General features: G+C 51.3%; 1 protein-coding gene across 1 annotated transcript; it reads right to left on the minus strand.

Annotated features, from left to right (window-relative positions):
- Window positions 1–3520: 3520 nt before the first annotated feature.
- LOC122739139 (matrilin-4-like) lies at window positions 3521–11925 on the minus strand. Its single transcript, XM_043980985.1, is given in 13 exon segments — window positions 3521–3669; window positions 4374–4526; window positions 4907–5320; window positions 5455–5482; window positions 5485–5509; window positions 6302–6507; window positions 6509–6576; window positions 6579–6931; window positions 7398–7901; window positions 10725–10795; window positions 11006–11163; window positions 11473–11510; window positions 11819–11925. Coding segments are annotated over 13 exon segments (2274 nt in total).
- Window positions 11926–15041: the final 3116 nt, after the last annotated feature.

Consider the following 15041-nt stretch of genomic DNA (forward strand, 5'->3'; position numbering starts at 1 on the left):
CCCTTTTTGCCTCAGTTTTTTCATCTGTAAAATGGCAAAGCACTTCAGTATCTTTACACACACACACAAAAAGACCCATATGGGGTCACAGAGTCAGATACAACTGAAAGGGATGAATAAAAGTATAGTCATCTAGTTTGTCTCCCTATCTGATACAAGAATCCCTTTGATAAGGTTCCTGATAAGTATCCAGAAATCCAGTCTCTGCATAAGACTTCCATTTTCCTATAATTCCAATTGCCCAGAAATTCTGTCTTGCACTAGCTAAGATCTGCCTTTCTGTAGCTTCTACCCAGTGGTTCTAGATCTCCTTTCTGGGACCAAAGAGAACAGGTCAATTCCCTCTTCCCCAGTACAGCTCTTCGGGTACTTGAAAAGAGCTGCCATGTCTGTCCCTCCCTCCGAGGAAAATATCCCTAGTGCTTTCATCTAATTTTGTGCAGGGCATGGTTTCCAGTCTCCTATTTCTTGTTCCTCCTCCTCCCCTTTGCTGACTCAACTGTCCTTTGACAATTTCACTGAAGGCCATTGTGTTTCTTGTTTCTCCAACCTTGCCCACCATGGAGGAAGCTAGTACCAAAGCAGGACCTCTGGGCACAGTGACAGCCTCCATACTGTTCCTGACTATCTGAGAAATCTGAAGGTTTATAGGGAGAGAACTGAGGCAGAACAGACAGAGAGGGGACAGAGAAGATGAGACTTCCCACCAGGTCTCTCTTTTCCCTGCTCCCTATGGGTGTCCCCAGTCATACCATGGGCTGATAAAACTTGAGAAAGAAAATCTTTGTATCAGATAAACTTGGAATCATATGATTTTAGCATCAGAATTAGATTCACATAGCATTAGACTAATAGTCCCTGAATGGGACTTGATATATGGAGACATTGACAGCTACGAACCCAGAATTGGAAACTCTTAAAGTCTTAGAGTAAGAAGAGACCTTTATGTGACCCTGGGCAAGTCACTTAACCCCAATTGCCTCACCAAAGAGAGAGAGAGAGAGAGAGGGAGAGAGACCTTTAAAGATTATCTGGTCCAATCCCTACTTGAAGTGTGATGCTGAGTCCATTGCTCCTCCTCCTCATCTTGAAGTCACTGTCTCCCTTAGTGACAGCCACCTGACAGATAATAAAGCCTCTGGATGCAATCAGAACTACACTGTTTCCTCATTAAATGTGTGGAGATGGTCACTAGGGCCCTTCCTCCTTATTCCAAAACTCCCTGATCAGGTCCTTCTGGATCTCTCTCTGTCCTCATTACTTCAGCCCCTCCTAGTCAGGTCCAAAGCAGAGTCTACCCAGAAGTGTTATGGGGATTGGGTGGGTGGAAAACTGAAGGCAGATAAATCAAAGACTGGCTCTGGCTCCTTCTATACAGTCCCCAACCCTCTGGCATTCAGGCCTGGCTTGGCAACAGCCAATGGGACAGATAACTTCTTAAAGACTGACCTACTTTAAAATCAGAGGGATCAGAGTTGGAAAAAAGCTGGGGGTATAAAGGGTAGAATGCCAGAGCTGGAAGAGACCTTGAGACACAGAAAGTCTGAGCTGGAAAGGAACTAGTCCAACTCCCCTAGTTACTGAGGTAGAAAGTGAGATCCAGAAAGAGAAAGTCTCTTGCCTCAGGGGTTCCCTAAAGCTAGTGGCACACCTGTCCATCACACCCAGTTTTCTGTCTCCAAACCCACTCTTCCTTGCACTGTTCATTTTCCTTTCAGGAGACAGCAGGGATGGGGCAGCATGGTGGGTGGAGGCAGGGAGTCCTGGCTTCAAGAGCAGTCTCTGACCCGTGCTGGCTGGATGACCCTTGGACAATTCTCGGTAATCCAGACATCTCTCTGAGACTATGAGTTGCAAAAATAAGGACCAATCTACATTAGTAGAAGGAATTTGTCTCACCAGGTGTTCCCTACACCAAGGAAGTCACAGTGTTACCCAAAGGGAACAGAAGGCTGGAGCTTCGGGATTTGGCAACAGACCTTGGGAAAAAGAAGATACTCGTGTGTGGGTCTCAGAGCCAGCCCAGAGCAACCTCGTTCTCCCTTTCCATTTGCCAAGATATTCACCATCCCTTTCTTTCTCTCTTCCCTGAGCAGGAATGGGTTCGTCTTGGTGACCTGGCCTGAGAGTGACCAAACAGCAGTTCATCGCGCCACCTCGTGGCCATGAAAGATGCTTGCAACCTTGGTCAAGGGGGCCGCAAAAAAATCTTTGGATCCTCATCAGGCTTAACAGATAGGTGATCCCCGAATGCAGCGGCTGGACAAGGGACCGCAAACTGCCTCGGGCCTTGAGGCCGAGGGTAGCCTCAGTCAGGTCATAGTATTTGGGGCCTGGGTGTGAGACAGCCGCGATCCAGCCCTAAAAACAGCGTCCTCTGCTAGATTTGACCCATGTCTACACTGAACCCAGGGAAGTTAAAAAGTGAGTGAATTTCAGTCCTTCTCTGTCAGGAAAAGAAATGGCTGGGGGTGGGGCTGAGAGGAGCAAAAGGGGGACCATGTTTGCTAAAGGTCTTTGGGCCAAAGGCTGCGCAACACAACTCACATGTTTTCAGCTGGTCATAGACTAATCTCCAGGGCAGTGTGGACGACGACGTTCAGGGCCACCAGACCCTAGGGCCGTTAGGTTGCTCAGACCAGAGGTTAGTTGTGGCTGAGGAGAATAGAACTACTCCCAGGCGAGAGATCATAGCATCTAGAACCAGAAAGCACCTTCAAGATCATCTAGTTCCCCAGCTCTCTAGTTTTGCAGAGGGTGAAACTGAGGCTGAGAGAGGAAAGTAGATTGTCACAGCTACCAAATGGGGCACACTAAATTCGAACCGAGATTCCAGACCCAGTGTTCTTTGTCTATGACTCAGTATCCTTTTCATACAATTTCTTTCTGAGTGGTAATCTGCAGTGGAGAAAATTTAAGTAGTTTCAGTCGGGTGTCTTAACAGCTCCGCCAGGACTACAGGCTCCCTCCGGGGTCACTGAGAGGGAAACTCCCTTTCCCGTTTGCCTCTCCCCTGCAACAGGTCTCTCCCCCCCCCAGCCCCAGCCCAGCTCATAAGGAGTCATCTGTTCTCGGTTGAATAAACAAAACGCTGGGAAACCCTGCCCCGCCAGCCTGCCCCCCGCACAATGCGCCTTTCTCTCCGGGAGACGCCCCGGCGCCTAGCAGCTCCGTCTGGCCCAGAGGTGGGGGCTAGACTCCCCTCTCCAACATCTGTGAAGTGCGGGGTGATGGTGGGGGGTGGGGACGGTGGGGGTGGGGGGTGTCCAGCCCGCATGCTTCCTAGCAGTCTAACAACCGGGCTGGACAATGGTCCGACACACTTACGATGGCAACTGGAGATCAGGTTTTTATTTTAAAAATAAAAAACAGTAACACGCAAAATAGAGAGTAAATGTAAAGTCCTGGGCCCAGGGCAGTCGCAGTCCGGTCGCCGAAAGTGAGAGTGGAGACTTGTTGTGAGTGGGGCCTGTCTGAATCCCGCTTAGATGTGTGGGAAGGAGATGGAGGCCCCTGTGCTTCACTGGCATGGTCGCCTATTTGTGGCGGCCGCCCGCACAAGTGGGCCAGAACCCAGGATGGGCGGGAAAGGAATGAGGATGCTACAATCCGGTCGGGTCCGAACTGCTGCCGACCCCCACTTCTGGTTGGTCAGCTGATTCTCCAGGTCTTCCAATCGAGCAGTCAGCTGGGTCAGTGGTAGCATCAAAGAAATTTTCTGGCCTTTGTCCCTCCTTCCAGCCTTGGAAATCCTTTGGAAATCCCTTGGATCCTATTTCCTGCAAGGGGGGGAAGGGGGGGGAGAACAGGAGACCCTGGGCCCACGTAAAGATAACTCGCTTTCCCAGACTCCCCTCCCCAAATCCTACTCCATCTAGCCCAGGACTGAGGAGATTTAGAATAAACACAAAGGCCCTTCGAGAGCATCTAAATCCAACCCCTTCATTTTACAGAGGGGAAAACTGAACCCGGTGAAGGTGGAGCACGGTGCCAGGCACATAGCAAGCGTTTACTAAATGCTTGCTCATTGATTGAAGTGACTTACCCAAGCTCACACAGATAGTGAGTAGCGGAACAGGAATTCTGACTCAGATCCCATGACTCCAAACCCAAGCCCCTTGCTACGCTACACCAACATCAAGTACACCGATCACCCCACCCCCACCCCCCTTCGTTTTTACAGAAAAGTAAACTGAGGCTCGGACACTGGACGTGGCTTTGCCTAAGGTATCAGCGCGAGTCGGGGCAGGGTTAGGGCTCGATCCATGGTCTAATGCGTTTCCCACTGCACCAGAGGGAGGAGAGGAGGGAGACTGGCAGCGCTAACTGGGCGGACACTGGCTGCTCTTCTTCCTTCGGAAGACTGTTCTCACCAGGACAAATGTTGACTTTTAGGTTCTCCAGCATGTGCGTCATAGTGCTGAAGTCAGGCGAATAGGAGACGTGTTGCTCTGGGGGGTCCGAGGCGATCTCCCTCAGCTCCTCTTCCACAGCCTTGCCTACCCCCACCGCGTACATGATGATGCCTGAGGACCGGGAACACTTGGGATCAGAACCAGGAGGCACCCCCGCATCCAACACCCCGAAGAAGAGAGCTCCTGCCCCTCTTCTTAGGGACAGGGGGCATCCCCAGGATGTATACACCCCTTCCCTGAGGGTGGTACCCAGAAGGTCACAGAATTTGGAGCTGGGAGATCTTCTAGTACAAGCCCCTCGTTTTATGCACGACGAAACTGAGGCCTGGAGAGGGGAGGTGACTTGTCCGAGGTCACACGGGTGGTAACGGTCAAAACTGGAACCATATCTTCAGACTCCAGTGCTCTTTTCACTAGGAATCGATTCCCTGTTCTTCCGGGTATCCATGTCAGGAGCCCCGAATCCCCCCGCCCCTCCTCCGTGGTCCTACCCTCCTTCTTGGCCCGCGCGGCCCACACTGAGATGTCATCCTGGGAGCGGCCATCGGTAAAGACGAGGCCGACGCGGGGCACATTCTGGGCTCTGGACCGAGCTCCCTGCGCCTCGGAGAAGCTGTGCTCCACCAGGTGGCGCAGCGCCAGCCCGGTCATGGTGCCTTTCTCCATATATTCGACGGCCAGGACCGCCTGCTTCACTTCGTTCGCTGTCCTGTAGCGGCCCAGAGGAAACTCGGTGCGCACGCGGCTTGAGCATTGCACCAGCCCCACGCGTGTCCCCTCGGGGGACACGTCCAGGATGTCCACGATCTGATTCACGAAACGCTTCACCAGCTCGAAGTTCTGCGGTCGGACGCTCTTGGAGCCGTCTATCACCAGAACCAGATCGACGTGGCCCGCCTGGCACCCTGTGGGAGAAGAAGCGGATCGTGGGACAGGTCGGGAGGGTGCCAGAGGGAGCCTTGTAGAGAGAGCGTCAGGGCCCAAAGAGTCTCCAATTATCTATGTGTGAGGTTCGCTTCCCGCACCCCCATTAACTCACTGCCACAGCTCTTCCCATCAGCCTGGAGTGCCGGCAGCCCTCGGGGCAAATGCAGTGGATTGCAATTCACACTTATGGTCCACCCTACTAGCTACTAGCAGTAAGCAATTGTAAGTAATTGGACTAAAACAGAGACACCCATTCCCATCTGAGTAGAGTAGGGCGACAGCTGCTTCTGCCCTCGGGCCTGGACTCCAAAGAAGTCCCTAGCGCCTAGGGGGAGCTCCCCTTTTTCCCAAGCAAGGGGCCTTCTTCACCGCCGTTCGGTCTGCGCATAGGTAGGAGCCTGGCAACGTAGGCTTTGAGGTTTGGGGAGGGGAGCGTCAGTTACGTGACTTATCGCTACTCTCTGAGCAAGCGGCTGGAGAGAAAATTGACTAGGATGAGGCAGAGCCGGTAGACTGAATGGAAGCAGGATCCACGTGCCGAAAAGGTCCAGAACCGGAAGGCGCAAGTCCAGGATCATTATAGCGGGAGTGAGGCGTGCGTGCAAAGTCTGGACTAAGAGGGGAAGGGCCAGAAGGAAAACTTCTGGGCTGTGTCAAGCCTGAACTGGGGGTGAAGTGCAGGCTCAATGGTCTGTATGAGTTAATGCTCACTGGTAGACCTGGGAGGACGGACTTAAATGGGAAAAGGAGCAAACAAAAAAGACAAGGTGTGAGTGGGGCCAGGCTTAGAGGGGCGGGGCCAGTGAATGGGTAGGGTAAATCAAGATGAAAAAGCGGAAAGGGCCTGACTAGCAACCAAGGAGGCAAAAAGTTGAGGAAGTATGGGAGGAATGGCTGTGGCAAGACAATGGATGAGTTCCAAGAGAGAGGTCTTCGCCTTTACAAGGTCTAGCCTCTACACGGCCCAATAGGCTCTGAAAAGAAAGCCAAACTGTTGTATAAGGTCCAAGGACTAACGTTCGTCCACCAGAGGCGATACCATAACAGGCAGGGAGCCCACATCAGCGCGCTGTGCTCCCACTGAGTAGATCTCGATACCCCTTCGACCACTCATCATCAGTGGCCGCCCATCACTCGCTATAACGGCGACACAAGACACCTGGGCCTTCCAAGGGTTGAGCGCTCTCGGCCACGCTGATGGCTACATTCATGGTATACTGGATGGCCAGACCGTCATGGTGCCCTGTGCCAGGGGGACGATTACGACGGCATGGATGGCATGCTCCGTGTCTTCTCCGGAAGAAGGCTCCCAGGAGAGAAAACGCTCTGCCCCCTGGCTCGAGGACTGACTGGATCAAGCCAACACGGGTGGCATGGGTCCAACATCTAGACCCCGAATAATGTTCACCAAGAAACAACTCATTGTCTCAAAGGGGTGCACACTACGGGAGCCGTGGATCAGGAACACCAAGTCCAAGGCCTCTGTCCTACACTTGGGGTCTGCTGTAGCGTAAACGTAAGGAAGAATGGTAAGGAAGAAGGGAGGCTTTCTCAGAGAAGACTCCAGAGCTCGCTGCGAGCTCCACAGTCTATTGGGGTAGGGACCACAGAAGGCGGCAAAGGGGGAATCCTGAGTCTTATCCTAATTCGTAGATCCCTAACATCTAGCCCAAGGCTCTGCACACAGCAGGATCTTAAATAATTGAATGAATGAGTGAAAGAAAGAATGAATGGACGAACGAAAGAACGAACGAACCAATGATTTTCTTTTCTTCCCCGTTCGCGTCCCTACCACTATCCCCGCTGACAGTGGTCAAGCAGCATCCCCAACCTGGAGATGCTTGTGGTTCAACCTTCAGAGACTCCGGAAAGAAAATAAGCCACGGGGCGTAGGGCGGTGGCCTCAACGCTTGCAAAGGATGGAAGCAGGCATTTGCAGAGGGAGCTAAAATGTAACCTGGAAAGAAGGTCCAGTAAGTAGGCAGTCATCCCGAGAGCCTGAAGCACCAGGGTCCGGCTTCCCTGCGCTTCCCCTTCTCTCCCCTGGGCGATTACCTGCAGCTGCCTCGGTGGCCTCCCTTTCTCCACCCCCGCTCCACTTCGTTCCCACTGAGTCTGAGGCTGAAAAGGCACTTCTTTGTACGGCTTCCCTCCTGTTGCCAATCCCCGCTCCCACCCCAGCCCCAGCCCGGGACGAGAACCTCTTGCCACAAGGCAGGACCGCGCCCTTGGAAGGGTGGAGATGGGGGGATGGGGCAGCCAAGACAAACTTTGGCCAAAGAGGTGTTGCGAGAGGTCTCGCTCCTAGAGAGCTGGGGAAACTCCAGGCAGAGTTGGATTGCAGACAACCTGCCGTGCTTCTTCGCGGGTATTCCCTCCTCCTCACCCAACCTCCGGCGCTGTCCAAGGGACTCCACTCGGGTTAAACAGCGGCTGCCACAGCCAACTTCTAGCAGCCAGCGTGGGAAGCCTGCAGCTGCGGAGCAGGTGCCAGAGCCTAGAGCAAACATGGGAGGAGGAGGCGGGGAGGTGGGCCTGGGCGGGGAGCAGATCCGAGGCCTTGGAGATAAGACCCCCAGAACGGATATAGCAAGGCAGGAGAGGGCAGGGGCCTAGCGCAGCGCTGGGGGACCGGGGAGTAGAGAGTGAGACCGAGGGCTGTAAGACCTCAGTATTTCGAGTAACCGGGGTTCATAGGCCTCGGTCTCCAGGAGTAAGGCAATGAATCTCCCGGGAATAATAATGTGAGAGGACCTTTCCCCCCAATCCATATACACGCAGTTGAAAGCTCAAGTCCCCCGGGGACGCCCCACCCGGCTGGACTTGAAGTCTCTGCCTTCACACTAAGGGTGTCAGAGCCACACACACAAAATGATCCATTTATGGAAGCGGAGACTGAGGCCCAAAGAAGAAAAGTTACTTGCCCAAGGTCATGAAACAAATTACTGGAATAGTCAGGACTAGACTCCAGGTGCCCAGACTTCAGACCTTTCTGCATTTGAGCCTCCTCAACAGTTTAGAATTGGGAGACTTAGTTCACTCTGTTTGTGGGAAACTATTGCCCAGCTGAGCAGCCCCACCTCAATGCTGAGGTGATGGTTCCAGGCTGGCCAGAGTGGACCCGGTGGCCCCACACTCCCGGTTTCTTTGGGGTTTTGTTTTGGTTTTTGTTTTTTTTTTCTAGGAGAAAAGGGCTGGCTCAGATCCCGCCTCTCTCCTTTCACAGCTCCAGTTTGGGGGTTGGTGAATACAGCTTTGTTTAGCTAGGCTTCCAAGGGCGTCTCACCAAGAGTCCTAGATCCTTTAATCAACTACTTTTTTTTTTTTTGCGGGGCAATGGGGGTTAACTGACTTGCCCAGGGTCACACAGCTAGTAAGTGTTAAGTGTCTGAGGCCGGATTTGAACTCAGGTACTTCTGAATCCAGGGCCGGTGCTCTATACACTGCGCCATCTAACTGCCCCAATCAACTACTTTTTAAAAGTCCCCAAATCATAGCTGGCCGACCTGTCCTCACTGGGGCCCTTTATGATCAGGCTGGGGGCGGTCAGGTACAGTGGCATCGAACCCACATGTGCAAGCTTCAGCGGGAGGAGTAGTGCTGAGGCAACAGCATGACTGGGAGGAGGGGGAGGGTGCTAGGCTGGAGCTCTATAAGTCCTGCAGTCATCCTTTCCTCTTCCTATCTCAGGTCTCTTGACTGTTTTCCTGAGAGGAAATTTAGTCCGATGGAAGCACCCCTTGGACTGGAAGTCAATCTACTCTTGGCTATGCTACTAATTCCCTGTTTGACCTTGGACAAGTCCCTTCCCTCCTCCTAGTCTTAGTCTCCCCTTCTGTGAAATTAGGACTTTGACAGTCATCCAGCTCCAAAAAGTCCGTATTCTAAAATGGCTTCCAACTGTTCTATGTCCTAAGATCCTTTCTAACAATAACATTCTAAGGGTCTATGATTTAGTCACTCTCTCCTCATTCCACCAACCAAGTCTTCCACCTAGGGTCAAGGGACCTACATGGGAACCACTTTAATTCCATGGGTCATCCCAAGATCCCTCTGTGTTCTCTCCACAAGCCAATAATTCCTGCCCTACCATGGACTCATGATGCCCTGCCCAGCCATCTGGCCTCTAGCTTTCCTAAGGCTTTGGGAATTATAGAATATCAAAGCTGGGAGGGACCTTGAACACTGTCTGGTCCAATCCCTTTATTTTATAGAGGAAACCGAGGTTCAGAGAAGGAAAGTGACTAGGTAACACCAATTTGGGGGGCAGAGACCAGACTAGAACCCAGGTCTTCTGACTGAGTTCTGCCTTGCCAGTTCTCTTTCCCTTGCAATGGTTCAAAAGAGGTATTTGCCTCTTTTGTAGGGTGGGTATTGAGGATAATTGAGACTGATGTGAGTGACATGTATGAGAGATCTGTTTAGGAGGAAAATTGGGGTTCCCTCTCACTAGAGACAGATTGAAGGAAGGTTCAAGGAAGGACTTAGAGATTCTCTTTAGAATGGTGGACTGTGTGGGTCACATAGTCCATTAGAGAAAGGGTAAAATATGTTTGGGTCTTGGAACCTTGGAGGATTTAAAACGCTGAGTTGTTGAATTATGGGGACAACCTTGAGATAAGGGGCTCATATCTGTGGGGGTAGCTCAGTAACAGGAAGATCTGGAATGAGTACCATTAAGGCAATGTCCCCAGGATTATGGGGGAAAAAACATTAGGAAAGAGTCCCCTCCCCAAGACAAAGGGGTCAACCCCCCCCAAGTCCTGCTCTCTTCCCCATCAATGGGGGAAGGTTTTCTTAGGGGTCACCCTGTATTAGAGTCTACGGACAAACCCTATACGTGGTCTTTCTCGGGATTAAAAAACGACTTCTTCATGCAAACCCAACACTGCCCCCAGGGCCCCTCAGCTGACCGGCTGGAGAGCTCCTGGGGTCAGAGATAAAACAAAACCAACTGTCAGGATCCTTTGTTCTGTTGGACCAAGTAGGGACTCCAGCTGGCTACTTGGCTGGGATCGGGGTTAAAAGGAGTGGCAGCCGGGGCAGCTAGGTGGCGCAGTGGATAGAACATCGGCCCTGGAGTCAGGAGTACCTGAGTTCAAATCCGGCCTCAGACACTTAACACTTACTAGCTGTGTGACCCTGGGCAAGTCACTTAACCCCAATTGCCTCACTAAAAAAAAAAAAAAAGGAGTGGCAGCCGCGGCCCCGCATTAAACTGGGCGGGGGTTCACTGGCTCACTATGCCCTCCACAGAGAGAAACCCTGACGCGCCCAAACTCGGTCCTCTGTAGACACATAGTCCAGCTCTGCAGGTGGGGAGGGGAGATAACCCTAGTAGGCTATATTTCCGCGGGACTACAGGAAAAAATCCAATATCACCTTCTTTCTCGGGCCCCTCCGGAGGCGGGCTGGACCGGCAGCCCGAGCACTATATTTCCCAGGGCACGATCCTGCCCGGAAGACCTGGGTGGAAGATCCCAGGCTCCATTCAAGCAATGAACATTGATACTATGTACCAGGCACTGTGCTAAGAGCAGGGGACTGGGGAGGTGAAGAGAGCCAGCTTTCTTCAGTCTCACCAAGCCTGCCCTGGCCTCCCTAAAACCTCAGCCTCTCCTGACCCCACCCCCCCACCCCCGAGACATCCCCCAAGCTCCCACCACCTCCGGGGCTGGATGCAGCTGAACCCACGTGGGCTGAATTCGAAAAAACTGTCCGATTTCCCTCTGCTCCGCCCCCGCCTCGCCCCACGTCAGCCTAGAGATTACTTCCAGCAGAATGACCACAGGATGCTCCCTGAACTTCTTCCCAAAAAGCTCTAGGTTTAAATAGGAGCAAGTGCGGAGGATGCAACGCATCCTTTCCTGTCAGGGGACCTGTCTGGTAGGGGATTTGGGACCCTAACACTTTCTCTGACTCTGTTTCTGTCTCTGTATCTCTCTCCGTCTCCCCCTACCCCTCTGTTTCTCCTCTTTCTCAGGTCCCTAGGCTCCAGCACTCTACCCCCGTGGCCAGCCCCAGCCCCTTGTTGTTCCTAGGCCAGGGAAAGGGAGAGGAGAAGAAGGAAAATGTATGGTAGGGTAGGTGGTAGAGGTGGGGCTTGGTTTTGAAGTTTCCACGTCCTCACCACAGGAAGTAGGAACATCTGGGTGTCGGTTAGTAGCGCTATAACAAGGGTGAGGTGAGAAAAAGGTGCTACAAATCCCCCAATTCCGGACTTCGTGCTATGGGACCATTCTCCACTAGAAGGTGGCAGGGAGACGGAGGAGTCGGAAAGAAAAGTATGGGCTGGGACAATTTAGCCCTTTTCCACGGACATTTACTGACAACCCAACAGCCTTGCTCTCCCCCTTCTCCCCTGGATCCGTTCTTTCTGCGATGAAGAATAGCTGCGGATAGAGCCGAGGCGGAGGGCAGCTGACATTTGAGCACAAGAGCAGTTATTGTGCAGGCCTTGCTTCCTCTGCCCTGACCTGTCCTGGCACTGAGCCACACCAGCTGGGGAGTGGGGTGGGGGAGTCTGGGTGGTCGTGCCGCGGAGTGACCAGTGCTGAGGCTCTGTGAAGGCCCCATTCAACATTCGGCAACCCAAATATTTAGACCACAGCCTGTGGGGATGCCTGAGCTCCCCCTTCCTGCCGACCTCTGGTTACCCAGGGCTCCAGGGTGGCCATGAAACTTCGAGACGTGTACAAGTTTCTCATTTGTCCTTGCTACTGATCTCAACGCTGCTTTCTTCTCCATCTGGTCCTAGGTCACCCACAGACAAAGACATTGGGCCTGAGAGACTGGGTTTGAAAATTCTATTAGAACACGAGATGTTCTTTCTACACACCAAAGTGACCTAGAAATCCTATGGGAGTGAGAAAAGGTAGGAAAAGGTGGTCGGAAAGCTGGGGAGCCCCTTCTCCCCTTCCCATTCTAACTGCAACCTGCAGCACCTCCGTGCTGTACCTGCATCGACCAACTAACTCCCTCTGATTTGGGTAAGTAATTTCTCAGTGTTCTCAGCTGTCAACTAAATGAGTAAATTCATTCATAAAAAAAACTTGTGTTAAGCCTCTACTCTGTACAGAGCTCTGGCCCCAAAACAGATGCCCAGAGGAAATAAGGCAAACACACACACACACACACACACACAATCACACAATTACATGAATGCTATGAATCAGCACAAAATAAGGACAAAATAAGTCATGCAAGGACTGAGTGGGAAGGTCCTTATTACCTAGGAGATCAAGGAAAGCTTTGGTTCAATTCAATTCCATATATGCTTCTTTTTAAAATTTTTAATAGTGTTTTTTTCCAATTACATGTAAAGACAATTCTCAACATTTATTTTTTGAAAGATTTTGAGTTCCAAATTTTTCTTCCTCCCTTCCCTCTCTCCCCCATTCCTCTCCCCAAGATGGCAAGCAATTTGATGTAGGTTATATACAAGCAATCATGTAAAATATATTTCCACTTTAGCCATGTTGTGAAAGAAGAAAAAAACAAGGGGGAGGCTAGGTGGTGCAGTGGATAGAGCACCGGACCTGGATTCAGGAGGACCTGAGTTCAAATTTGGCCTCAGACACTTGACACTTACTGGCTGTGTGACCCTGGGCAAGTCACTTACCCCCCCATTGCCCCGGAAGAAAAAGGAGGAGGAGGAGGAGGAAGAGGAGGAGGGAAAAGACCACAGGAAAAAAAAATATGCTTTGATCTGAATTTAGACTCTATCAGTTCTTCTTCCAGATGTAGATACCATTTTCCATCAAGTCTTTTGGAGTTGTCGTGGATCATTATATTGCTGAGAAGAGCTAAGTCAATCATAGTTGATCATCCCATGATGTTGCTGTTACTGTATACAATGTTCACCTACTTGTGCTCACTTCACTCAGCATCAGTTCATGCAAGTCTTTCCAGATTTTTCTGAAATCCACCTGCTCATCATTTCTTATGCACAACAGTATTCCATTACATTCATTTACTACATGTTCAGCCATTCCCCATTTGATGAGCATCCTCCTAGTATTCAATTCTTTCCCTACACAAAAAGAGCAGCTATTATATTTGTTTCTTGAAATCATTCTCTATGCCAGGCCCTGCCCTCACTGCTGGAAATACCAACATTAAAAACAACAACAACAACAAAAAACCCAGTACCTGCCCTCCAGGTCCTTACAAGAGGAGCTGATAATTTCAGCTGGACTTTAAAGGTTATATTATTCCGAAGAATAACAAATGAAGTGGGGGAAGGAGGCATTGAGACATATGACATGGGGGGAAGGGTGGAGAGAAGATGAGATATATTTGGGAAGCAAAGACTTCCATTTTGATTGGAATCTACAATGCATGAAGGATAGAAATAAGCCATGATGCTGGAAAATTAGAATGCCTTCAGATTGTGGAGAGCCTTTAATGTCAGATGAAGGGGTTTTAATTTGTATCTCTTGATACATACAAGTGGCAACTTGTCCTCCTCTTCTCATTCTGGGACTCTTGTCTCAGTTCTTCCATAAATCCTTTATAAGGGAATCTACCTTTGAGGTCTCCCTCTCCGTCTTTCAAATATTTCAGGAGTACAAAGGCAGTGCTCCAGGTGAGAATTGGTTATTCTTCCTTTTCCAAACATGATGGCCCCACCTCCGTTTCTGATCAAACATTTTTCTTCCATTTCTTGTAGCTAAGTCTTCATGGGCAATATGAACTTTATTGGATAACATTAAAAAAAGTTTTTTAAGATAGAAAAAAACCCTCCCATTTATATAGTCGATTATTCGCAAACCTCTCTGAGGTAGGTAAGGGAACTCTGCTTGCATTTTTCCAATGAGACTCGGAGAGAAGTGACTTGATAAGGTCACAGAGCTAGTAAGTTTCAGAGCTAGGATCCAAACCCATTTCTTTTGACTCCCAAGTCCTGGGCTCTTTCCACTTCATCCCTGGCTAAATTATTTCTAAGATTCCTTCTTAGGGCTTGAGGCAGATTTGGGACGTATACAAGCACTTGCCCATCCCTTTCAGCCGGTCTTTCCGTCGGCCCACAGGTGACAACAGCCTCTCGTTGTAGGTTCTTCTGTCCGCCGCCCTGTGTCTATCTCACGGGCCCAGGCTGGAGGCTGAAGCCAGAACAGGGGCAAGGTGAGTTGGGAAAGGGCGACTGATTGATTGCACAGCTTCTCCCTGATCCATTAGTGGGGTCAGCCGGGATCAAGAGGGTGAGGGCACAGCCCCACAGCTCCCCCTTGAGTCCACTGTACTAGAGTCCACTGTATGGTGCATTCCAACCTGGTCTCATCCGTCACCTGCGCTGTATTCTAGCCAACGAGACTGGGGAGGCGGGGTGCACGGTCTGCGGTTACATGGGGTTGGACGGCGGTTCCGCGGAGACGCAGAAGCTGAACTTTGAGGAGCAGCCCGACTCTAGAGTGAGGAGGGGAAAGCTGAGCGGACAGATCCCCACCTCTCCACTGTTGGAAACTCCACTGTCCAGACCATGACCTTGGGCAGGGAGTGTCCACAGCTGGGTGGGAGGGACTGGCGTGGGCTTATGGAGGAAGGGGACCTACCTGGGCAGTCCAAGGGGACCAGAGGGACTGGGAGAGCTTGGGTTGGGTGCCATCCTCAACTGGGTAGCAAAGGCTTCACTGAGCCTGCTGGCCCCAGGACAAAGGCAAAGCTGCCCACTTCGATGGCTGACTAGGAATTCGGCTG

This window comes from Dromiciops gliroides, chromosome 2 (assembly GCF_019393635.1).
Source record: "Dromiciops gliroides isolate mDroGli1 chromosome 2, mDroGli1.pri, whole genome shotgun sequence".
Classification (NCBI taxonomy): Eukaryota; Metazoa; Chordata; class Mammalia; order Microbiotheria; family Microbiotheriidae; genus Dromiciops; species Dromiciops gliroides.